This window comes from Saccostrea cucullata, unplaced genomic scaffold (assembly GCF_032062105.1).
Source record: "Saccostrea cucullata isolate Sc308-1 unplaced genomic scaffold, CSIRO_AGI_Scuc_v1 ctg3825, whole genome shotgun sequence".
Lineage (NCBI taxonomy): Eukaryota > Metazoa > Mollusca > Bivalvia > Ostreida > Ostreidae > Saccostrea > Saccostrea cuccullata.
In genome coordinates, this window is record NW_026919419.1 from 32,485 (window position 1) to 58,354 (window position 25,870).

The 25,870-nt window shown below is 33.1% G+C and overlaps 1 protein-coding gene and 1 pseudogene across 3 annotated transcripts in view; both read right to left on the minus strand.

The window, feature by feature from the left end:
- Positions 1–25,870, minus strand: part of LOC134231162 (succinyl-CoA:3-ketoacid coenzyme A transferase 1, mitochondrial-like) — a 65,076-nt pseudogene that overhangs the window by 32,481 nt on the left and 6,725 nt on the right.
- Positions 1–25,870, minus strand: part of LOC134231236 (succinyl-CoA:3-ketoacid coenzyme A transferase 1, mitochondrial-like) — a 44,235-nt gene that overhangs the window by 17,558 nt on the left and 807 nt on the right. Inside the window, exon 4 of one of the 3 annotated variants that reach the window (XR_009984521.1) lies at positions 25,556–25,713. Coding sequence is in view for 1 of the 3 variants with exons in the window: in XM_062713177.1 (XP_062569161.1) it covers positions 25,672–25,713 (42 nt within the window). In the remaining 2 variants the exon portion in view is untranslated. Of the gene's footprint in view, positions 1–24,713; positions 25,714–25,870 lie in introns of those variants that run through there. The other 2 variants (XM_062713177.1, XR_009984522.1) reach the window with 2 other exon arrangements.

Here is a 25,870-nt window from a genome sequence, read left to right on the forward strand (position 1 = left end):
AGTGATACGAGATGCATTAACTATAGCTTATGAATACTTGTTAGACATTCTTTCAATATGCATGAATAAGCTTTTTTCAGAATATAAATAATTTTATCCGTGATGATTAGTAAACAGGTTAATATATGTGAAATATTATACAAAATATATATAAAATTATCTTTTAATTTCTAATTTATCAGTGAAACATCCTTACAACACATATCAGAGTCAGTGTTTGTGGGACTGTGTCTTAAAATTGGGACTTCACAACTGGTAGCCGATAGGCGAGATGTGATGGACATCTGGGATAAGGTGGAAAATCAAACAAGAACAAGTCATCAGCTTAGTATAATGTTGAGTGGAAGTCACAGAGAAGGATTCAGACTAAAAGGATCAGATCTAGACTTGATGCACTGGCCAAATGATAAACATGTGATCTGGAAATTATCTCAGTCTAAGCATTATAACATACACAGACAAACACTGATCCTCTGCGACTGTTCTGATAGTCCACCAGGATTTACTTTGTTATATTTACTGTCACCAGGCCCGGACAGAGAATTCCAGAGATTTTGTGTTAGCATGAATAACAGACTTTATGTATCGAGTTCTAGATGCAGAGAAAACATGTGTTTTAGAACAATTAATTCCACTCCACATGGACCATGTGCTAGTAAAACAGTAGGACAGTTACAAATTGATTCTGCCGAATGTTTTATCGGTGACTTTTGGCCTCCATCTGCCTTCTCATGGATAGGCAGATGTCACTCATGGCCAGCACCTCGTGTTGTTAATGATATAGTGAAAAATGGATGTCACTTTGTAGCAATAGGACATAAGCTAGGATGTCAAAAAGATTATGAATGGAGAATTTCCTTCTCTCTGGCAGAACGAAAACTTGTGTATGTTATGAACCACTGCCAATTTTTAACTTACGGCCTACTTAAATTGTTCTTAACAGAAATAATTAACAATGGCCTAGGTGATGATGATAAATTACTTTGTTCCTATTTCATGAAGACAGCAGTTTTCTGGGGGATTGAACAAAATACAATACCTCATTGGTACCCACAAAATCTCCTGGGGTGTTTCTGGGTCTGTTTTAAACTCATCCTCAAATGGGTGTATGAAGGGGTCTGTCCTAACTTTTTCATTCCAGAAAACAACATGTTTCTGGGTAAAATTCATGGTTACAAACAACAACAATTATTTTTTAAACTATATGGGTTATATGAGAAGGGTTTAACATTCCTGCTACAGTGTCCCTCTATTAGATCTGATATTATAAATGTCCTTCATAACCCAAGACTCTCCATCTGTACAAATGAATACACTTTGTTTTCTGAGATTGAGCTTGATGCAATTCTCTTTGATGAAACAAAATGCCATGATGCATTAAAGACTTGGGACATGCAAAGCTGTGTAAGATGTCAACATGCAATAGAAAATATTATAGGTTTACCTCTTCTTAAACAATATCAAATCCTAATGCTACAGAGACTTACAGCTTCAGTCCTTCGTGAAACTGCTTTTATATTACACATGGAAACTCACACACTTAAAAACAGAACCAAGTATAGAGCTGACAAAATGTCCTGTCACATGCTGAATGTATCAGCCAAGTTCGGTTGTATAACTGATATGCTTTACAAAGCCATGTATTATTACAAGACGCTTAGGTACATGGAAGCTTTATCTATTATAGAAATGATCAAGGTCAAGTTAGCACAGCCATATGTGATGCATAATTATAATGTATATAGAGAGATGTATAATGAGAGTGTAGGTGGACAGACCTGGTCAAGAAAGATGAGACAGGCTTTAGCATGGGAAATCAGGCTATGTTGTAAAATACACTACATCACTGAATTGGTACCAGAACAACAGTTTGCTCTACAGGGTGATTTCTATAAACCTATATTACATGTCCCACACTTTATAATTTTACATATGTTAGAGATCTTTTGCTACAGATATGTAGACACAATGAGAGTACAAAAAGCTCTAGATGATCTACAGACCCTAGTTCACTATGATCAGGGACAGCTTATACCTTTAGAATTAAGAGACATATCGTGGCAGATTCTGGGGATCTGTCAACAGGTGACAGGGAACAACCAGGCTGCTCTATATTCCTACCATCAATCTCTAAGCCAAGAACCATTCAATGGAATACAAACAGCTTCAGAATTTAGAAAGAAAGGGGTTATTCTGTGAGGTGACTTAATCAAGAAAGTTTATTCCCCATAATTGTAAACCTAATAGAGTTTACATCCTAGTATTTCTCATTTCATAGTCTGACTGACTCCATGGGCATTATTGCTCTTTATTCCAATGAAAATAGATGATTCTATCTTATTTCCCCACCTTTATAACCAATTTTGATCTATACTCACCGTCAATAGAAACGCAACACCCTAATCTTAGGGTGAAAATTAAAAACAGGTTATAACTGTGTACCAAAAAAGTTATGACATCTTTTACTTTGCCAAATCAGTTATTTTACGGTGGAATGAATTTCTTACCATTACCGGAAGTTGCTTTTTAGGCCTCTTAACAGAACTCAAAATCTTCCATTTTTAATAAAATTTTAACAATATTTTGGGTTTCCAAAGTTTTGAAACTGTTAATCATAAGTATTGTATTAAAAGGCCGGGAAAAAATCTTTCTTTCTTTACCGGATGTGATGCCTATATTTCCTCAAAATGACAGGTTTTCATTGCTAATGCTGGAAATTCTCAAAATCAAGAAAAAAAAAGAGCTGCAGATACAAATGTACACTATATAATTTATAGTATATAATTTTCACCCTTAAATTAGGGTGTTGCGTTTCTACTGACGGTGAGTATATTATAGCATTCCACATCGAGATGCTTTAATATATCTGCATCTGTTTAACATGGCTTTGGTGCTACGGAGAAGAATTTTCCGCTTGTATACAAATCTGCTTTTTAAAGTTCGATATAAATTCATGCCCAATTTTCATGTTGTCTATAATTTGGGAAAAATAAAAAGCAATTATTTTCATGAATGAAGGTCAATGTCACTTTTAGGATGAATTTGATGAAGGGAATAATTTTCAAATAAATTTTATCTTTTCCATCGGTAACACGTGTAAGCAAGGCAGATAATTTAATTTCAATTACAATGATGGGTTATGGAAAGAACCAATGCTATTAAATTTTAATTATTAAAATTAATTTAATGCTCGGTATCTATACCTATTCCATGAACTATATTGTGTAAACTTTTTTAGTTTTGGAAACTTTATTTTACCTAATAACGCGAGACAGCACGCTTGCAAAAATTTCAGTTTTGAGTGTATTAGATAGGTTTAGCAAGCTCACTTGTATGTGTACTTGTACTTGTAAACTCCAAGTTAGAATAACACGTACACGTTTGCGTTGCTTGTCTTTTTTAGCAAAGTAAAACCTGTATATGTACTTGTGTTTTAAATGTAAAAGTGTTCAATATTTAAGGTATGACTCTTATTCGTGGCCAAATTATCGAGTAAAATCTGCGCAGTACTGTTGAGGCTTCCCGGAGCTTAAAATGTATTTAAAACGTAATACTGCATTGCAAAGATAATTTTGAGTTTTATTTTTAAGTCATGTACTTCAGTACGCCAAATTCATACAGATATTCCTCTAGGCTATATATAAACATATTTGTTACGATGTCACATGACCTTGTTGGTCACGTGACGGTCATTTCTTCTTTTTTTGAAGTGTTTCACATAAATCGCTTCGGCGCAGGTTATTAACACAATTGTTATTAACTTTTTGTCACATAAATAAACTGGTTGCATCCTTGTGAAACCGAAATATGCTTGGGAAAAGTTATACTATTTCTTTGGAACAATTTATTTCATATCAACTTCAACTTACAGACAAATCTGAGGGTATTTTCCGCTGAATATCGTCATCTGTTTTAAAACAAAGCCATCATACATTTTTCCCAAGCAGGATTCGGTTAGAGGGGAAACTCCTTTTACATATTTCCACAAAAAAAATATTAAATAAATCCTCATTAACAACCTGCGCCAGGCTCTTTTATACACATATTAGGACACATATTATGAATTCTGCCTCTGTCCACGGGTATAAAAGAGGGTAAATGCCAAACGTATATTTTCGTACGTAGTTGTCTCTGTTTGAAGACACTGACTCTTAAACAAGTTATCTAAATCATTCGGATATACATGTATTAGACTTTTGAAAAAAATGATAAAAACACGTTTATTTAAAACTAGCATTCTGAAACTTTATATGCAGATTGAAATTAGGTGTAAAGTTTATGACACTCTCCCCATTATTACAGCTCAAGTATGCAGTGACTTGACGTCATTTTCAATTATGACGTCATACATTTGTAGTTCAGAGAAGTGCATGCAGAGAGTAAACTACAATATTTTCTTGGAAACCTTATCGTACCTGCGTGGTTTGGGTCAGTTTACGCTTCACGGATTATAAAAAAAAACCTTAAACTCATGCAAACCAGATTATACTCGATAATTTAGCCAATATTTAGAGTCATTCCTTATCATTCAATTTTAAATAAAACAACTGTGGATGAAAAATTTTGTTGCTTTTTTATGAGTTCAGATTTACCACGCAATAATACAACCGTAGTAACGGAAGTGATGAAGAGCGAGGGGAGGTAATAACTGATATATAGATCTTGCAGACATGATGCTTGTTTACATGGGGTAAGATCAGAAAAATGTTTGATGTTAAAGGTACATTTGTTAAATCTGTAATTTTCCGATGGATCCCGAGGACTGGAAATGAGGGGATTGCATGGATAAAGATGATTCAGTTGGTTGTCAAGGGAGTGTGTCCCCACACCAAACCAGAAAATCAACCAATGAGGCGAGAATAGAAACAAAATTACATTTTTAACAAGTTTGGCTTTCAAGAAAGCCTGAAATGTCATCTCTTTGGCTTCAGTAATGTCACAGAATAAACAGTGAAGTGTAACGTTTTTTCTATGCTATAACAGATTTTTCTATTCCTCTACGGAAGGGGAGTGGCAGTTTACCTGAACAATTTTAGGTTAGGAAAAAAGAGTAATGATCAAACTCCAAAATCCTATGTTGTGGATAGGAAGGAAATATTTTAACTTTATTTTGGGAGTACATGACCATACTTCAACTAACAGTGTGGATAATTTAAGGAGGCTTGCAATGAAAAAGTACAACATTGCAAGGTTAAAAGAGCTAGGGCACAAATTTGTAGATCCAATTTTCTTAAATTACCTTAATAATATCATGATTCATATGTTGCTAAAAGCATTTCACACTGAAATATACTAATTTTTTTAAACTCTTCTATCCAGAAATTATCAAAACTACCATGTTTTGGACACGTTTCATTGACATATAACTCGCACGTTCACAAAATAAACATAATCTATAATACTTAAGGTACATCGCTACTCGAATAAGAAAGAAAACTCTTAATGACAAGAGTGTCAATTATCCCTTTATAAATTTGTCGAGTTGAAGAAGAATCTTTTGTGCCTGATTTTGGCCCACAAGCCATGCTATAATTTTTTTAATTTAAATTACTTCATATTTCCTTTGGATAATCATGAGAGTGATTTTTTTTTAATGTAAAAGAAAATGCTAATGTCCCACTTAGCAGTATCCGTAAAATTTGTTAAAAAAAAAAAAGATTTAGTTGGGTAAAAGCTTAGCATTCCTTTTTACCTTACAAACATGTCTTTCACGGCTTCTTGCTCTGGCAGCTGACAAAAGCGCTAACTTAAAGAATTCTGACCCTTTCCAAACATTTTCCTTAACTCACTCCTTTGAGTGACATGGCCATCGAACCCCTTGGGGTATAAAGGGAAAATAAACTAAACTTACATCAAAAGGTTTGCTATTCAAAATGAACCTTGAACAGCAATGGCGGAATTAGATGGAGCCCAGACTCCCCGATTTTATGTCCAAAATATCCATAAGATTTAATAATTCATTTTTTGATGTGACGGTGAGCCACTACCCTTTTCAGGACTTCTGGATCCACCTTTGTTAATAAACGCTTCATAAAATATAAGCACATGCACACGGTACTGTCAAAATAAAGCATAGGAGAGTGAAAACTACCATCAACTATTCTCATTAGAGAAGTGGACAGGCTTTCGCCCATGTAGACGAAAGCCTGTCCACTTCTCTGAAGAGAATACCCATTAACATGATCAACGTAATTTTGAACTTGCAAAGCACATAAGTTTTAAAGTATGAAACCTATACTTTTACATACTTAGCTTATCCAAAGAAATGAAGCACACATGCTTTTAAAATTAGGTAAGTAATAATATTTAAATGCTGTCTACTAAAATTAAGTACCGGTATTTACAAATTATCAGGAAAAAGACCTCATTTGGAAACCCCGAACTTACAACTGTTTTCGGAATTTACAGTATTGTGTCATAAGAGATCCTCCAAATTCGCGTGCATTGCGTATATACGAGTATATATATTTTTGTGCTTTAGTAAACTTTTTCTGCACACTAAACTTAAACAATTCTGTATTATTATAATTTTGGCCTCATTTCAATAATAAAGGAGAAGTGATTTAATGTCTTTTTTGCCATTAATGCAATTGAAACTGCATAAAGAAAATGGTCGCAACGTCTTTACTTATAAACTTGAAAACTCCTTAAAAAGAATAGATTAGACATGCAAAAAAAAATACTCATAATGATTCTTTGTAATCTTTAATCTTCCAATGTCTGTAGTTTCTTATGGACATTAATGTATACACTTATAACGTGCTTTTAATTTCTGAAGTTTCTTGATTTACTCTTTATACATTCGATCGCTTAATCAGACTTGTGTTATTTAAAAAAAATGACAGCAAGTTTATAGAATGACTAAAGAACCAAAAAATAAAGTTTTCACAAAAAATATATATCGTTAATGCGATTACTTGTATGTATGTTTTAAATTTGATGCTCTTTATCTGTGAATTCTTGGATCCATGCGTCGGCCGAAGAGGATCTTTACACAGGCGCTGACCTAGTTAGAAAATTCTATCGAGTTCTGACCATCATTAACGTAATAGCCAAGAAGTTTATACATGAGAACTTACATTGCACATGTATATTTTGAAGAACCCCCACCAACCAGGCGATGTGTGTCTGACTCTCTATGATTTCTGTGCAGCTTGTTTTCTTTCTTAATCAAATAAGGTAGATCGCTCATTGTTTAAATCTCGATCTATATTTAGAACATCGCATCATCATCAAACTGAGTCGGTAAACCTCGGGTGGCCTCGCAATTTTTGTAGTGAGCGCAGTGGAGTCAGCCGAGGATTGCCGATAGATAAATGACAGCTTATACTGGGACTTCACATCCGGAAATCAAACTTAATGTGTCATCTCTCGTGAGAGATGACAAAAAATAGAAAACACATAAAATTTCATATGTATTTCTGTCACAGATCTTTTGTCAGAAATAAGATGTTTGAAATATATTTACAATATTTATTACATTTTTACATCAATATTTTTTCCTTTATTTTGTTTGATATAATAAAAGTTAAAAGTCCATGTTATTTCACTGTGTGCTGCTAAGGATGGCGCTGTTGTCCATAATGGCGGCACTTCCGTAGGATGGCGCTGTGGCCTGTGATGGCGGCACTGCCTCGTCTGGTCGTTGCTGACTGGACTACACTTGGATCCCTCCTTTTAACTATTACAATTACTAGGACTACTAGGATCTATTGAATGTTTAAAATAAAGACATATTGTAATTGTTTGTTAAATTATGTACATATACTTCATATACAATACTTAATATGCATATTTTCCTATACATATTTTTACTCGTACTTTGTACTCAACATATATTTATACTTTAGACATGTCTATTTTACGAAGAATATATATTGCAAGCGTTCAACTTATTACTGTACAAACACATATTACATGTACAATGCCACTGACGCATTGTTACTACTTTGAACACACTTCGAGTACAATATTACTACTTACTTACTACAATGCTTACGACGCATCATTACTACTGAATATAAGTATATTATATACACAATTCAACAATATGTTTACTTCAAACAACTTTACCACAAAATGTACTAAGGCGAAGTAACTTGGCAGAATTTGCAGATATACTGTTACTTAAAATAAACATTAAACTGAAATACTCTTACCTCAGAAGTGAGTAGGATTTCTGGTACATATGAACATAAATAACAATGTAAGACGTGGTTTAATCTGGCAAACGAACAACGTGTCCTTCTACGGTGCCTGCTACGCCCAAACTGACCAGCACGAGCTATTTAAAAACCTAACCCGTCCAGTGAGTTTAAACCTGCTATATATAGTACTATGGACGAACGTTTGGGATTTAAAATACTAATTACAAAGGTAAAATACTGTTTTTAAATAAATATATACAATATTTATACGAATAAGATTGAAAAGAGCTTATCTAATTTCAATCCGGCCAAGCCTGTTATGAAAATCTAAATGTTGTGAACTTTACACTATAAAAATATTTTTCAGTTAGAGACATTCAGTTCTTTATATCAGTATTTGCAATAAATTTTCAGGTTTTAGAAAAACGTACACTCTTCAAAACATAAACAGCAGTTGAAGAAAAATAAGCTACAAGTTTCTACACTTCTATTCTCAATGACCGTGTAGTGTAGGGAAGCGTTAAATTCCATCGGCATCGAAAGCAAGTTTTTTGACTTGCCTAGATAGCTGAGCGGTCTAGCGCGCTGTTCCTGCACAGCTAGGAGACAGATTCCGAAGGTCGAGAGTTCAACCCCGTGCTGGGGCGGAAGTGGGTATCTATGTAAAAGTGAATTTCTTTGTGCTTTATATATATATATATATATATATATATATATATATATATATATATATATATATATATATATATATATATATATATATATATATATATATATATATATATATATATATATATATATATATATATATTCAATTTTTTTATTGAAATTAATGTTTTTTGCATTACTGCAATACCTGATGATACATGCGCTTTTCAGATAAGTTTATAAAAATTTCCAAAATAAAAAGTAGTGTGTTTCTTATGATTACATTGTATTTTACAAAAGTGACATATACTGACACGCAAAAGAAGCGCAACAAGCAGTTATCTACAAATGTTTGATTTTTTTATCTTATGATTTTCAAAAGCGACTAAAGTAAGCCTAAACTCACTTTTCAGAACATCAGAGATTTGATAAAAATGTAAAATGTTTATCTTAAATAAGTAAAATATGACTGTTAAAACACCCCCTCCCAGCCATTCAAGTAAAACGTTCAAGACTGCCCTAAACAACAATTGCATTAATTTCTTACGATACAACAGGTTCATTAATATCGAGATCTGAGCGAAGAAATTATTCTTTGGCATTTATAAATGCCCGTTTTTCAGATGATTAGGTCGAATTTTCTCTAACGTACAGCAGTATAGCCACCCTTGGACTTTCGGTACATGGACTGTCCTTAATGCATATGATACGTTAGCCCTGTTGTGGTGTATTGTAGTGAAATTTCGCATCAGCAGCTCTCCATCACCTTTACATTGATCATTAATCACCGTGTGATCTGGGAATTATCTCTGTGACTGTTCTGATAGTCCACCAGGATTCACTTTGTTATTTTACTGTCACCAAGCATGGACAGAGGATTGCAGAGAGCTTGTGTTAGAATGTATAACAGATATTATATGATTGCGCCCATGTGAAAAGGGTCCTTATGGCATTTTTTATGTATTTTGAGTTTTTCACGGATTCTGATAGAGTATGGTTAGAAGTTGTCAAATATGAATTTTTATGGTCCTACCTCTACTCTAAGTAGGTTTTTTCTTCATTTTTATCAAATATACTTTAACGGGTTAATAATGACGTCATGTTTTTCAACAACGTCAAACGTTTTCAGAATGAACGTTAAATGATTTTCTTCTGTAATTTTACTACGGTGATAAATAGTTGTATAATATTTTTCCATGCACATTATTTTTATCACAATGTCTCTTTTAATTATTAATAATTATTTCATAGTTATATATATTCTGGATTCATCAGTGGTGTATAGTATTATGAATGAGTGTTTGTTTTACATTTCACTTTTCTATGACACCAGGAGGAGACCTGAACAGCGGGCAACATCCATTCATTTTTGTTTTTAAACAATTATTTTCTTAAACAAAATATTTACTGGTAATCCATGGAAGAGTCGTTTGATAAGCCAGTTTAAACATTGCTCTCGATAGGTCAAGATTTCAGCATAAACGATATATCTTTAGTTACGATATATGTGAAAATTGGAACAACATTACGCTACCTAAATGCTACTGCGAAGTGAAAATTTACTTGATTGTTCTCTCTTTCTAAATTTTATATAAAGATAGAAAAATTGTGAAGTGTGTTGTACATGGGATTACGATACACAATAGACAGTAAATAAAAAGGAAATTCGGTTGAATCACTGCATCTATAAGGTTGTCTGTCTGCATTGGGTCAATAATGACACTGCTTTTTTGAAAATATAAAGGATACAGACATATTTTTCAGTCTAGCAGTAAAAAATTTTTAATATTAACCAATCAAAAGGTGGAAATTTTACAAACAAATGAATGAGTTACTGTAAATCACTATTTATTCGCGAGAACTTTATTTTCGCGTAATTACGCGAGACAATATGCTCGCGAAAATTTTATTCTCGCGTTAAATAGTATTCCTTAAGATTATATAGAACAATGTCCACAATTCGTGAAAATTTTGTCTCGCTAATAAAGATTTAATGACTATCTCGCAAAATAAGGTGTCGCGAAAATTAAGTGATTTACAGTATAATCCACAATCATTTACACAATAGATAAACCCGGGATTAACATCTGTAGGATTATGTGTATGTTGGTGAGGGGGAGGGGGGTAAAAATCTAAATGGCAGAAACTTACAATTCTTGTGAGCACGAGTTAAAATTAAAAAAAAAATTAACTTCAAAAGTTTTAGGTGCACCCAGTACCATTAACCCTACAACTTGCAGATTCACTTTTTTATTTAGGTTTGACATAATGCTGCCTATTATTCTTCATTTTAAATTTGTACCTTGAATTCTGAGCATTGTAATTTTCAAAATCACACAGCGATCATAAACACTGTGAGCCTGGAACTGAATTGCTTTGAATTCAGTATTGTTAATCGTGTATATAAAGATACCCTAGAATTAAAAAGTCTGGTTTTATTTTATGAAATGGATGGTTTGAGAAGCACACCCATAGAATTAAATTAAAGATGCCATTTACGGTTTATATGTATAGCTTTTGTTGGGGGTAGGGGTTGGTTAAAGATTAATAACATGTAATTGTTTATGTCTAAATATACAGTCAGTTGAATATGACTGTTTTGTATAATATATTTCTTGACAATTGTCTGTGAACTGGCTGAGCTTTGAAATGTCAAGATTTTTGTAGGGATGTAAACATCTTAGAAAATCATCATATTATTTATGACTTAATTATAAAAAAGATCCCCTTCATTTTAATGTTGTTTTCTAATTTTATTCTATAAAGTGAGTTTTAAATAGTATGAATTCCATTCTGGTCCCGTGCCCAGGGACGTAGCAGCAGGGGGGGGGGGGGGGGCAGGGGGGCCTGGCCCTTCACTTTTTTCCCCAACCTTACTTATACTATAGGAATTGAAAATTAAAAGTCTGGTTGGCCCCCCACTTTTAGTGATGTACAGAAAACGTATAAAAATCGGTACTGAGAGTAGTTGACATTAAAAAAAGTTGGCCTCTTCCACCCCCCCCCCTCCCCACAAAATAGGAATTTTCGACTTTGTGCAACATTTACCCCCTTTTTTTGCTTGTCAACTTTTTCAGGGAAGTAAAAAAAAACAAACCTTTGGCCGGCCCCCCAATTTCAAAAACGATGCTACGTGTCTGGTGCCAGAAGCTTGGATATGCTAAGCCTTGTAAAGCCTACATGTTACGGAAATATATAAGGACACCCCACCCCCATCCCCTGCACTGTGGCCAAAATAAAAGAAAATACAAGCATTTTGTTGCGGTTTTATGTCACGTATTTTAGCATTGAATTTTATTTTCTGTTAGCATTTACATGTAGAAATAAAACCCGACCCTGAACTTGTAAGGATTTTTTTATCAACCAAATCAAATAAAATCATATTTGAGCATATTTAATATTATTTATCCATAATTTGATGGCAGGTTGAACAATATATTATTCCACACTTATAACTGCAATGAGATTATAAGTTCAGTGATGATTGAGTTTTTCGCATGATAATTGATCTGTTAAGAGACATTCAATGCTGATCGAGATTTTATATGGAAGATAAAGTTCGTCATGGCTTAAGGAATTAATTTGCAGATAATGCTTAAAAACTAATGAACTTCGTATGAAAAAAAAAAACAATAACACGTAAGTACCAATTGCAAAGAGTTACATGTATATCAAATTTGGAGATCTTGAAAGTAAATAGCTATATATGTATATATAGTTTAGAGAACAAAAATTATATTTTCTTTCATTTTTTATTTCATTTGTTTTGAAAACTCGTCTTTTTCAATACAGTTTCACATTTCTCAATACTAGATAAAAAAAAAATTCAATATAAATATATTTATCTACCCTCCATCCTCTCTCTCTCTCTCTCTCTCTCTCTCTCTCTCTCTCTCTCTCTCTCTCTCTCTCTCTCTCTCTCTCTCTCATCAGATTTACTTGACCAGCTCTATTTATGTTAGAACATTAAGAACATATTTTTTTAATTTCTCAAAATTGAAGTGTCTTTGTGCAACAAGAATATAAGACAAAACAACATTTTAAAGTTTAATTTATTTAATCATGATTATAAGGTAGACGCTTTACATGTTTATTATTTTTTAAAAAATGGAATTATTTCATGCCAAAAAAAAGCTATAGATAAGAGATTTGAAAAAAAAAAATTAAAGTCTGTTCAATTTTGCAGTTTTCCTTTTTTTTTTTCCTTTTTCTACATTCACCTTATTCCCAAGGTACATCAATATCTTTAATTCAAATATTCATAATTATGCTGACGGTTAAAAGTGTTTTTATTTGGTCATAAAATATCTCTTTTATAATCCGGGAGCAAATTCATGCGAACATGCAGCTGAAATGTGAAAAAGTACGCAATTAAAATGAATGTCCCTGTCTGGTACCCCTGTCACATCGATTGTTGACATCAGAGTTATCTCTCCTATTTTTATAAATAGAAAATACAAATCTTGACTATCGTTCTTACACATTCTTGCTAGATTTGTAAAAAACGTGGAAGATGTATGTTTAGTTTCAACATTTGTACAAACAATTTAACAACAGTTTAAGCAGTATGCACCGTTGAATCAATGTTTACATGTGATCGACGCAATCGCGATGTATATTTGAGATTGGTGGAGCGGATCTCAACGAAGTAGGAAAACAATTTTCCTTTGCAATATTTTTTACGATATATCCTGTCTAAGATGTATTCTAAAAATGGTATAAATATGTAAATAAAATTTATCTAGAGTATAAAGGTTCATTATCCTAACAGAAAGCACCTTGTCTACAGCTTCTATACATTTACGCATGTAGGAAAACTATTAATTGATATTATAGAGACGTTTTAAATAATTGTTTGTTAAGAAACCAGTTCTTAATGTTTTTTATTTATATCTATCAAAATCGGTGGATTAGGAGATTCAGATATTGACAATTAAATTAATTTATAAATGAAAATAAATTCCGCATGTTGGAAACAGCGATAAAAAACTCTGGATGCGCCAAACGTCAAAACACGTGGTTAAAAAAAATCTGCGTCGAAGTTCACCGTCAGTCTGCAACGTCACGTCTTTATGGCGTTATTTCTCTGTTGTAGCAAAAATGCCATAAGGGCCCTTTTGTCATGGGCGCAATCATATAAGTAGTTCTAAACACAGGCAATTCATGTGTTCTGTATCACTACTTACACATTGTAACTCCGCTCCACATGGACCATGTGCCAGTGGAACACAAGGAACATTAGAATATGATGTCACGACAGCCGTCGTGCTCTGTTCAGTCAGATATAACAAGATTTTTTTTATATTTACATTTTTTTATCCATAAATAAAATCAATAAAAAAAAATATTTACAAAATATTTTACAAAAATTATCTACAATAAATATCACTTAAAGTCTTTATATGTCCATATCCGTTCAAGTGTACCACGCGACCTCGTCCTGACACTCCCCGTTTTACGACAGACTCCTGTCAACTGGCTCCCAGTGGGTTTCAAGTCCAGGTGACGCTGGTAACACGTGTTCAAACAAAATGGCTGGAACATAGCTGTAATAGGACTGGCGTGTGTTTGGAATATCTCTGGAACCTTTAAATTAAATAATATTTTAAGTCGCAAGTTACGTAGACTAAAAATAACACGTCAACATTGACTACAGTTGCACTTATGGCACACCATACAAAACAGTACCGGTAATTCTAACCGAACACTATTATAATAAGGAAACGTTAAGAATACACAACATCTTAACAAAAGTGGTTTTTAACTATTAAACCCACAACACCGACGTATAAGCGGCAAAACAAAATAGCCTACGTGCGTACATAACTTAGTACATTGCACAAAAATAGAAGTATACACGCATGAGTAACTCTACCCAGCAAAACCTGTATACGTAAACAGTGACAAAAACATTACTTAACTCAAATTCGTACATAGCTTTACGTCTTAAATGTAGTACTCAAAACTTATATATAAAAAAACAAACTTACCCCTTATGGAGAAATGGTTACCATTGAAAATCTACTTATCTACACATCTTGGATTGTAGTACCTCAAGCATTGCATGTAAAAATCTATGCAAACGTGGACCCCGGCTACTTGGTCAGCTATGCAGCGATTTAAATATCTCCTAACACAATAGGTCTTAACTAACCAATGCCTGCAAAACTTAACTTGAGGTTCAATAAGGTAACAAAAATATAGAGGTCCAGTAAAGGGTAAATAGAACAAAAACCATAACCGTTAAGTACCGGTAAATACAATTATAATTAAATATTGATTGTGATAAATAATCATGCTTACAGTTTTGTTTGTGACTTTTTGTCTCCATCTGCCTCCTCTTGGATAGACAGATGTCACTCATGGCCCCAACCTCATGTTATTAATGATATTGTAAATAATGGATGTCACTTTGTAGCAATCAGACATAAGCTAGGGAGGCATGAAGATCATGAATAGAGAATTTCTTTTTCTCTAGCTGAACAAAAACTAGCGAGTTCAATGTCAATTCTTAACTTATGGATCGCTTAGATTGTTCTTAACAGACATAATTAACTGTGGACTGGATGTAGATGATAAATTACTGTGTTACTATCACATGAAGACAGCAGTTTTCTGGGTGATTCAACAAATTAAAATACCTCACTGGTGTCCACAAAATCTCCTGGAGGGTTTCTGGGTCTGTTTTAAACTCATCCTCAAATGGGTGTATGAGGGGATTTGTCCTAACTTTTTCTTTTCAGATAACAACATGTTTTTTAGTAAATTTCATGGTGACAAGCAACATCAACTATTTACTAAGCTGTATTTGGATGTATGAGAAGGGTCTAGCATTCTTGCTACACAGCCCCTCCATTAGAAATTGTATTATGAACGTTCTTCATAACCCCAAACCCTCCATCTGTACAGATGTATATACTCTGATTTCTGAGGCTAAGTTTGATGTTAACCTATTTCTTGAAATTCGCAGATATGACATATTAAACTAATTGAATATACAAAGCAGTTTGAGAGATCTACATACAATAGAACAGATGATAGATTCATCCCTCCTGACACAGTATCAAGTCATTATGCTACAGAGACTTACAGCTAATGTCCTTCAGCGAACTGCTCTTATATTACTCGTGGAAACTTACACTCGTAAAAACAAACTGATGTATAGAGCTGATAAAATCTCTTGTCACATGTTGAAATTAGCATCAAAGTTTGGTTGTATTACTGACATGACGTACATAGCCATGTTTTATTACAAGACACTTAGATACATGGAAGCTTTATCTATTATAGGAATAATCAAGGTCAAGTTAGCACAGCCATATGTGCTGTATGGGTATAATTTAGATAAAGTGATGTATAATGAGGCTGTTGGGGGACAGTCCTGGTTTATTAAGATGAGAAAGGCTGTAGCATTGAATGTCACACTTGACAATGATATCCAGTACATCAATGAATACCAAAACAACAGTCTGCTCTACAGAAGAAGGAAAATGTATAATTTGTTCCACCATTGATACTGTTATACATGTTAGAGATCTTGTGCTATAGACATGTAAACACAATGAGAGTACAAACAGCTCTAAATGATCAACAGTCCCTAGTTCACTATGATGAGGGTCAGCTTATACCTTTACATCTCAAAAAATTATCGCGGCAGATTTTGGGGATCTGTCAACAGGTGACAGGGAACCTCCAGGCCGCTCTATACTCATACCAACAATCTCTCAGACAAGTACAATACAACAATATACAAGCAGCTACACATATAAGAATGGAGCAATAAGGTTTCCTTCCGTAAGATTACTTAAATAGTAAAATAAATACCAAACATTTATGAAAAAATAGCTGATAGAAATTAGAATATTTAGATCCTTGTATTTCTCATCTCAAAGTCTCTGAATCATTCTTTATTTTAAAATAAGTGGGCCATGCGCATTAATGCGCACCAGAGTAAGTCACATTAGCCCTACTGTTCTTCAGCAGATTTTTAGAGGTATTTATCCCATCTTTATTCCCATGAAATTGTGTCCCCATGTAAAGAATTCAATTTTGATCCACAAAACATGAAGACAGCTCCGGTGTAACATCATCGTTTAAAGTGGCTTTGATGTTATGGAAATCTTTTCTCTGCATACAAATCTGGGCTTTAAAATATGACTCAAAATTATGTCTAACTTTAACCACATTAAATATAACTTGGAAATAAATGAATCTATGATTTGTTTATTAAATGAATTTCAACAATTTTTTTCGTACATATTTCTAGGTAAAAAATTATATTATCAATAGTGACCCCAACATATCCCAAGGGGTCGTAATTTGAATAAATTTGCATCTACAATACCTGAGGATGCCTACACATAAATATGATCATATCTGGCTTTGTTGTTCTTCTAAAGAAGATTTTAAAAAAAATTCTAGGTATTCCTATGTAAAACTTTGATCGTACCTTGTGGAACCGCCCTGTCCCCAGGGGTCATGGTTTGAACAAATTTGAATCTACACTTCCTGAGGATGCTTCCATATAAATATAAGTTGAATACAAAGTTGAATCTACACTATCACAGGATGTTTCCATATAAGTTTCATCTTACTGTCAGGGGTTTTAGAGAGAGATTTATTAAACATGTCACCAAATTTTCAGTATTTCTTAACTATCTCTTCTCCAATGAGGCTGTGGCCCTTCCTTTGAACAAAACTGAACACCCTTCACCCAAGGATGTTTTGTGGCAAGTGTGGTTAAAATTGGCCCAGAGGATCTGAACTCCAGTCGAAAATGTAAAAAGTTTACAGACGGACATATGAACTACAGACAAACTGTGTTAAGAAAAGCTCACTTGAGACTTCAGCTCAGGTGAGCTAATAAAAACAGAAGTGTTCAAATAGCTAGAACAGGTCAGTCAATGTCAGATGTATGTGACCTTGTAATCACTTACTATTTGCCTTCTATACTTTTCTTTTTTACTGTTGCATAAGTCAGGGACTCACATGTGGACCAAACTAAGGTATAAGCCATGTTCTGCTTTCATAGGAAATTATTCTGATGCCTGATATCTATACTTATTCCATGTAATATATACTGTAAATAACTTTTCATTTACGCAAACTTTATTTTCATGTAATTACCCAAGACAGCTGGCCTGCTTGTGAAAATTCCATTCTTAGGTATATTCATATTTCTAAAGATAATATAGAGCAAAAACAATTATTTGTGAATAATGAGACTCAGTTATAAAGAGATCATGAAAATGAAGTGATCTAGAGTTACTGTAGATGATTTTATCATCTGATTTATAAACTCATCAATTTTTTTTCATTAACTGACACCAAAACACCAGCAACATGTATCTCTTTTTCCTCCGACAAAGTCAACAAAGTTTGTTAAAAATAATGGTTACAAATGGTTTTTTTTTTTTCCATTTTTAGATTTAGTAAAGAAAGTCTTTTAAATCTTTCTGATAATAATAGTTCAAATTTTATCATTCAAAGTGCTTTTTTGAACAAAAATCAATCTGATTTTATGTAACAGATTTAAGTTATTGATCGTGCTCATTAGCTGAATAAAAATTTTTCAGTCACATGACGTCCACAGAAAGTTGTTATTCTCAGTAAAAAATCACTTGTAACATCTGAGCCTTTGGATTAACAAAGAAGGCACACAGACTAATGCCAGGTAACAAACTTTAATCAAAAAAATAAAACCAACACACATATGGTTATCAACAATGCACAGACATCTGCCAAGGCAACAAAACTTAAGATGGTAACAAACTTTCAAAAGCCACCACATAATGATACAGTAAATGTAAGAAAAACCAACAGACTGACAGACAGCAGCAAATTAAAGCAATGTTCCTCCCTTCTTCGAAGAAGGACATAACAATAAACTTAGCATACTTAGTTTGCTTACTTAATACCAATAGGCAGAACAAAAAATGCATTTCAACTAATCAGTAATAATCAGTATAGTGCCCCAAACCCCACAGGAACACCGGACCCAGGATCCAAACCTTTCATAATTTTGGGAAAGGCCTCCTTGCTCATCATAAATGTTTGATAATTACCAAAGAGGAGATTTTAAAGCAGTAAATCATTTTCAGTATTAACCATTAGAGCCACCCCTCCTGCCTTTCCCCTCTATGGTATGGTATCCTTGACCCAGCTGGGGCTTGAAATTCACAATTCTGGAAAAAGGACCCTTGGTTATTGAAACAATAACTGTATCATATTTCTATGTATACTTTAAATTGTAAATTTTTTTTATGTTAATTAATATGCAAGAGAAAAAATAACTGTACAAAAGTGCGGCCACGTCCGTTTTTAAGAAAAACTGTAGTTGAAATTACTTCGTTTTTGGATAGATGTGACTTTTCCTCCTCATTAAAATAAAATACTTTTAAAGAAATTCAATGTTGAAGTCTGAATCCGAATGTGTAATCATCTAACCTATACTTTTACAGAAATTTATTGTTTAAATCTGTATCTAAATGTTATGAAAACCACCTAAACTTTTCTTCGTAAAATTTATCAAGGGACATTGCATGGAAATCAATGACGCAATACATTAAAAACATGACGTCACAATGAGCTGGCATATGTTGAATAATCAAATTCTTCAGTCTTCCCTAATAAAATAATAATATGATGAATTTTCAATCAATATATACAGTGAAAAACAGTCAAACGACATAAGTTTACATTTATACATGTACCTCTTATTAAAACGAGCGTCTCCTTCATATTGGACGTGATATTGACTTTATATTCAAGAAGAGATTTTTTAACGTTTTATTGAAAATTATTATGCAGCTTTTTGAAAATATGATTTAGATTTTTCATGGTGAATGTTGACATCAGTGTTTTCAAGACATGCAGGTTTAAATTAAACATGCAATTCAAAGGCGGATCTAGGGCCGTTGCGTCTCGCGCCCCCCCCCCCCCAATCCGCCGTTTGATTTTTAAAAATCTACTTGTATTTTGTAAAACAAGCATGTGGTTAATTTTTTTTGTTTTTTTTGTTACCAGCATTAAACACAAATTGATAAGTAGATCTACACGTATGGTATGAGATATTCCGAAATATTATTTTACCGCCATGACAATGTATTCTAAAATTCCAGCAAGGTGACGATTGGTTTTCTAAATCAAAGGGGGGGGGCACATATTATAGTATACTATAGTATCTATAGATCCCCGGACCTTGCCAAGAATGTGCCCCAACCCCCATGAGGCTTCAACGCTGCTTCAGACAACCTGCCCTCAATACATCCCCCTCCCTCGTTATTAAATTCCTGAACCCGCAATCTATAAGGATCGAGTTTAGATAATGAAATAATATTATTTTGACAAATTTTGTATTGCTACAGTTGTGAGTGTTTTCGGCAATTTCTATGTAATTTTCTAAAAAAGAAACATTATGAAAAATCAACTATTTTTTGTGTCTGAATATAGATTAACAGTTCCCAATAGCAATTAACATTTTTCTTTACACAGACAAGTGAAGGCAATTTTAACATATGTGAATCCGCTGTATATTTAAGAAATAAAAACAAGCAAAATCATGCATAATTTTTTGACAAGAGACATGCTTTTCTCCTTCCGCTGCATACAATCGATATATTTAGCTCGATCACGACTTTTTCAGAATTAATTAAGTCATTTATTAGACATTAAATTGCTTTTCAAAAATTATCTGTGTTAAAACGAATGTATCAGACAAAATATTGTTAGGATTTAAAAGAATTTCAACCAAATTATCCATAAAATAATACATTAAATATGTCATAGGATATCAATATTGATACAAATGACATTCATAAGGGCTGGGAAGGTGGGGAGTGGTGTCCAGTCCATATCACCTTAGTGAAAATGGTACACATCAGATCAGGGGCTCGTTTCTCAAAAAGGCCTACGGCCAGTCGTAAGCTTAGTCCGGACTAAATCAGTGACTAAACCCGAGAATCGGACTAAGACGCGTTTCACAAAAAGGCGGAGACTTAGTCGAGACTAAATTTGGGTTTAAATCTAGGCCTGCTCGTGAGTAGGCGTAAGTGCTTAGTCTGTACACACATTGGAAAAAAGACACGTATTTTAATAATAAAATATTTAAAAGACTGATTATTTTATACGTATTTACGATATAATACCTATTCATATACATGTACATAATTTTATGATATGCCAAAAATCGTGAAAATTATTATATGTGCATGCTGTATTATGAAGGAAATTAGAAAGGTAGTTAAATCCACCGAAGATGCAGACTTTTTCCGCAAAAGGTGGAATGAACTAGACATTTTTAACTAAGAATTTTGAATACAAGTTTGGTAAGATTTTTTAAAGAGGTGCTAGAATTTCTTCGTAGAGGGGGGGGGGTCAACCCTACAATTTTTATTGCAGTTCTTCTGTTAAATAAAGCTGTATAATTTATGGACTGACTTCCACTTTCTGCATTTCTCTTCTTGGCTGAATATTTTGATCACTCATTTAACTGTACTTACCACCACCACCCTATTCCCTTCCCCATCAACTTTTTACAAACGATGCTACATGCTGTAGGTCTTGGATAATTTTTTTATTGTTTGAAATGGATAATGTTACAATGAAATCCTCAAACAATATCCATTTTTCATACTAAGTATTTTAGATAATGAGAAATATTCGGTAACTACATGTACATTGTATGTCATCAACCAAGTTAATATTAATTGTTCTTTAACTTAACTAAGATAATGTATCTTTGATTCTCCGCTTTAATTGTATGTAATTAAATATTATATTAATAGAGCATAAAATATTAAATTTGTAAAATGTTCCAGTGTTATTATTAAAGTATTCTATCCGTAAGACTTCTCATTCCTATTCACTGGAGTCACTATCGGGAGGTGAGATGTGTAGATGAGTCTATTATTTTTTCGTAAAGATGCTTTTGATTACTTGACAATCTTTCACGTTTCTTGGACGAAGTTTGCCTAAAAAGATTTTTTTTGGATAGATTTTTCAACAGAAAAATAATTTATATTTGAAACAAAACTACACATATAATAATGACAACAATAAAGAGTTGTAAAATATTTTTATTGTAAATGTAAATCGCGACTTTTTAATATCTTTAAGTCTAGATTACATTTTAAAAAACATTCTTCATCTATAAAAAAACAATTCTATAAACATATCGTCAATAGAAATTGAAAAGGAATGGATATACTAAAGGAAAAGATGGCGATGTTGAAATTAATACCTTTCCCGATCTCTAAATGAATCTGATTCGAAAATATTGAAATGGAAAATTGAAATGGAGACATTTATAAAAATTAATAGATTTGTTGTCTGTAATATGGTTCACAAGAATTATAGATTTAAAACTAATTTACCTTTTGCAAGTCATCAACTGAAATGCCACTATATCTAATTCGCATTGAAGAAATGGATTGATATTAAAAATTTAAGACATTTGATATTTTTCTTCAAAATTCTCTTATCCATGTTTTAATAATTATCATTATTATATGATTTTAAAATGGTTAAATTTTCACAGTATGCCGATGGGTCGGGGGCTCCGGTCCTTCACTCTCTCTCTGCGTAAAGTATTCTATCTAGAAAAAAAACTTACCTGAGATACTGCTTGTCCCTCCCCCCTTTCCACGTTCGACTTTCAAATATATTGCTACGAGCCCCAGTCCCATGCCATATATGGCTTTTACTCATAGAAAAAAAATTATTTTTATTCCAAATTTTCGCAAGCACGTATAATACCGGGTATACACGTTTTATATTTTTCTAAAGTATATATATATATACTTTTAAAATTTATCTGAGCATACCAAAATACATATATAACTATTTCTATTTAATATAACACTTGTGAATGTAGAGGGGGAGGGGTGTGTGTCCAAAATAATAACAAAAGATTTGCTCAATCATTTTTCAGGGAGGTAGCAAGGGGGGGGGGGGGGGCTGGTCCCCCACTTTTTTTGCCAACATTACTTTTACTATTGAAAATGTTCATTGAAAGGCTGGTTGACTCCCCCACTTTATACTAAAGTAAAGTAATATGAAGGAAGTATAGTATTGTAAGCTAACGACTTTGTGCAATTTTCCTTTTTTTTTTTGCATCTCAACTTTTTCTGGTAAGTAAAAAAAAATTTCTGTGGCTGCCCCCCCCTTTCAAATTCAATGCTATGTGCCTTTTTTTGTGTGACTGTGGGCCCCAAACCCGACCCCAATCTGCCCCATTGTCAAGATTTATGAATCCGCTACTACTAGCTTGTATGTAAATGCTTTGACCTTGAAAATACAGATAGATTCGTGTATTATATCTGTTTGAAAGACGCTGAAAAGTCTGGGAAAACATGCGAGCGGTTCATGCTTCTTGTGCTTTATTTTTTGTAATCAGGTTCAAGTATAGTATGATCCGCCACATATTATTGTAGCCTCTAAACCAAATAAATTACTATCTGCGCATGCTTAGTACCTAGCGGAAAGGTCTTAGTCTTATACCCAGTCTTACGCCGCTTTCTGAAACGCGATTTAGGCCCGACTAAAATATGGCGTAACTTTCTTAGTCGGACTAACTTAGGCTCAAATCTACGACTTTTTGAGAAACGAGCCCCAGAATTTTAAAGATGTCAACTTCCGTCTGCGATGAATATTCGTTCCGAAAAAATATGAAAGTACTTTATCGTTACTTCAAGAACAATGGTAATTCGGGAACGACAAACCTAACTCTGTAAAAAAAAAATGCACGCCGTAGTGACGGTGCACACGCGACACAAAATAACATTAGTTTCCGTATATTAATAACATACCTGTAACTGCAAAAGTGTCTCAATATGTATCTTATAAAAAGGTTAAATAAGAAAAGGGACTTGAACTAAGTTTTGATAGTTTTGTTATTCTGCATTTCGATTATTTGTATTTTGCTTCATTTTAATAGAAAAAAAAAATATATAGAAGGGGGGGTACTGATTATCAAGATGTACAATCATGACTACCAATGAACAAGTTTATATCAAGAATTTAATTTCAAACAAGAGACAGTCCTTTCCTATTTTCTGTTGATCTCCTCTCGACTTATTGACCGTTGGTCGATCGTTTACAGCCGACATCAGTGCAAGTGACTGCGCATTGCTTAGAAAACAAAACGCACCGACTTCTTCTATAGCTGAGGTGGATAAACTATGTAAATCATATACATAACATTTCAATATTTCATAAACTGTACGTTCATCTGAATGAATAAAGTTTCGTAGACTAACGTATTTGGTACAATCGTTTGTTAAAAAATTATAATATTTCTAAAATTATTTAACCATTTCAAACTATCAACGATGTATGATAAATTGAAAGATAGTTCAAAATGGATTACTGGAATATTTGCAGGATTAAGTAAATAGTTCTCGGTTAAAAGAATTTACAGATTTCATTTAACATAACGTTAAAATCAGTAACGTCATGATGACGTCGTTACGTCAAAAGTTGTAATTATAGAAGAAAATGCACCATTTTCCCAAACCTCTCGCAGAAAAACGGTAAGAGATAATTCCAAAAAATAAAATGATTTTGGGAGGACACATCGTTGGCATGTTTTTAAAAAACTTCCATCAGATTTAGAGACAGGGCCGCCTCGTTATACATACCGTACCCAGTTCTTTCATGTAGCATTTTATCATCTGAAAACCCGATATTTTAAATGCATGTACATGAATAATGGACGTTAAATGATTCTTTATGACATCATAAATGTACATGTTTGTGTAGTTTAGTGGTCACTGTAAATCCTAGCTATTCTACACTCTCTAACTTTATCACTCTGAATCACTGTTTGTCATGGTCACAATAATGATCAAAACGACATTTACAACGACAGTAATTAAGATGGAAAAACAGATGATTTTTTTCTTCCTCGTGGAACACTTTTGTTTTATTGCCTCCTGTACATGTAACTGCTGATTCCCACTCTGTACGTCCTCAACCACTAGTTCTATTTATTATAAACCTATGTGTTACAAACAAAAACAGAAATAGTACAGAAATATCACTTTTATTCTGAAACAACTCAGATATCTCAGAATTCATACGTACATCATCAATAAAAAAACATTATATGATTGAAAAATGCCCTCATATATAAACATTAAATTGTATATTTGTTATTTGTACACATTTGAAACCAAAATATGTAAAGAAAAATTTAATTTCTCCTACCTTGTGTATCAACATGTTTAGTACTAGTATAGAGGCCAAGGGCAATTCATTTTTTGGAGGAAAAAAGGTAAATTGTCAAGACTCTAGATCTATCAGAAAAAAGGAAATATATCATGGAATAAAAAAAAATGAATAACAATCATAATTATTTTTTTAACTATATAATTTATGGGAAAAAACTTGTAAAAAATTAAAAGTTCAAAATGATCCTTAATTTTATTTTATTTTGACAGATTATGTCTGTAGGTCATACACATTGTACATCCTTAATCAAACAGAGAAATGACAAATGTAACAATGTTTTGAAGCCATTCAAGCAGGTATTTGTTTGTGAAGAGCACAGAGGACTAAGAAAATTTAAATTTATTATGCACGACTTTAGAAGACCATGAGTAAAATCACTTATACAAAACAAAATTTTGACTTATTCTGTGAAATATCGTTTTTGCGAAGTAGATGAGCAAGATTTATCCCCACAATACATAACGAAACATAAACATGTTTGTCTCACAATTATAGCATGAGGCTCAGATCACAGAGTTAAGTGTTTTGACATCTACACCAGTCCTTGGGTCTACAGTTCTCATCATGCCACTCTGTTTATAAGTCTACATATCACATATCAGACACACACATTGACAAGACCAGCAGTGAGTTGTCTCCCCATTATCTATGTCTGAATCTGTCCCATTACTTTAACATCTGGAGCAACCTGAAATCAGATTAAGATTAAATAGAATTGTATGGTACTACTCAACACAAGACATGGATCTGCATATAAAAATAATTCATTTCAGTCTCTTGTGCAGTTCTTCAGAAAAATCTCAAATGGATATCACAGGATTATTTCAAATATGGCAAAGTTTACA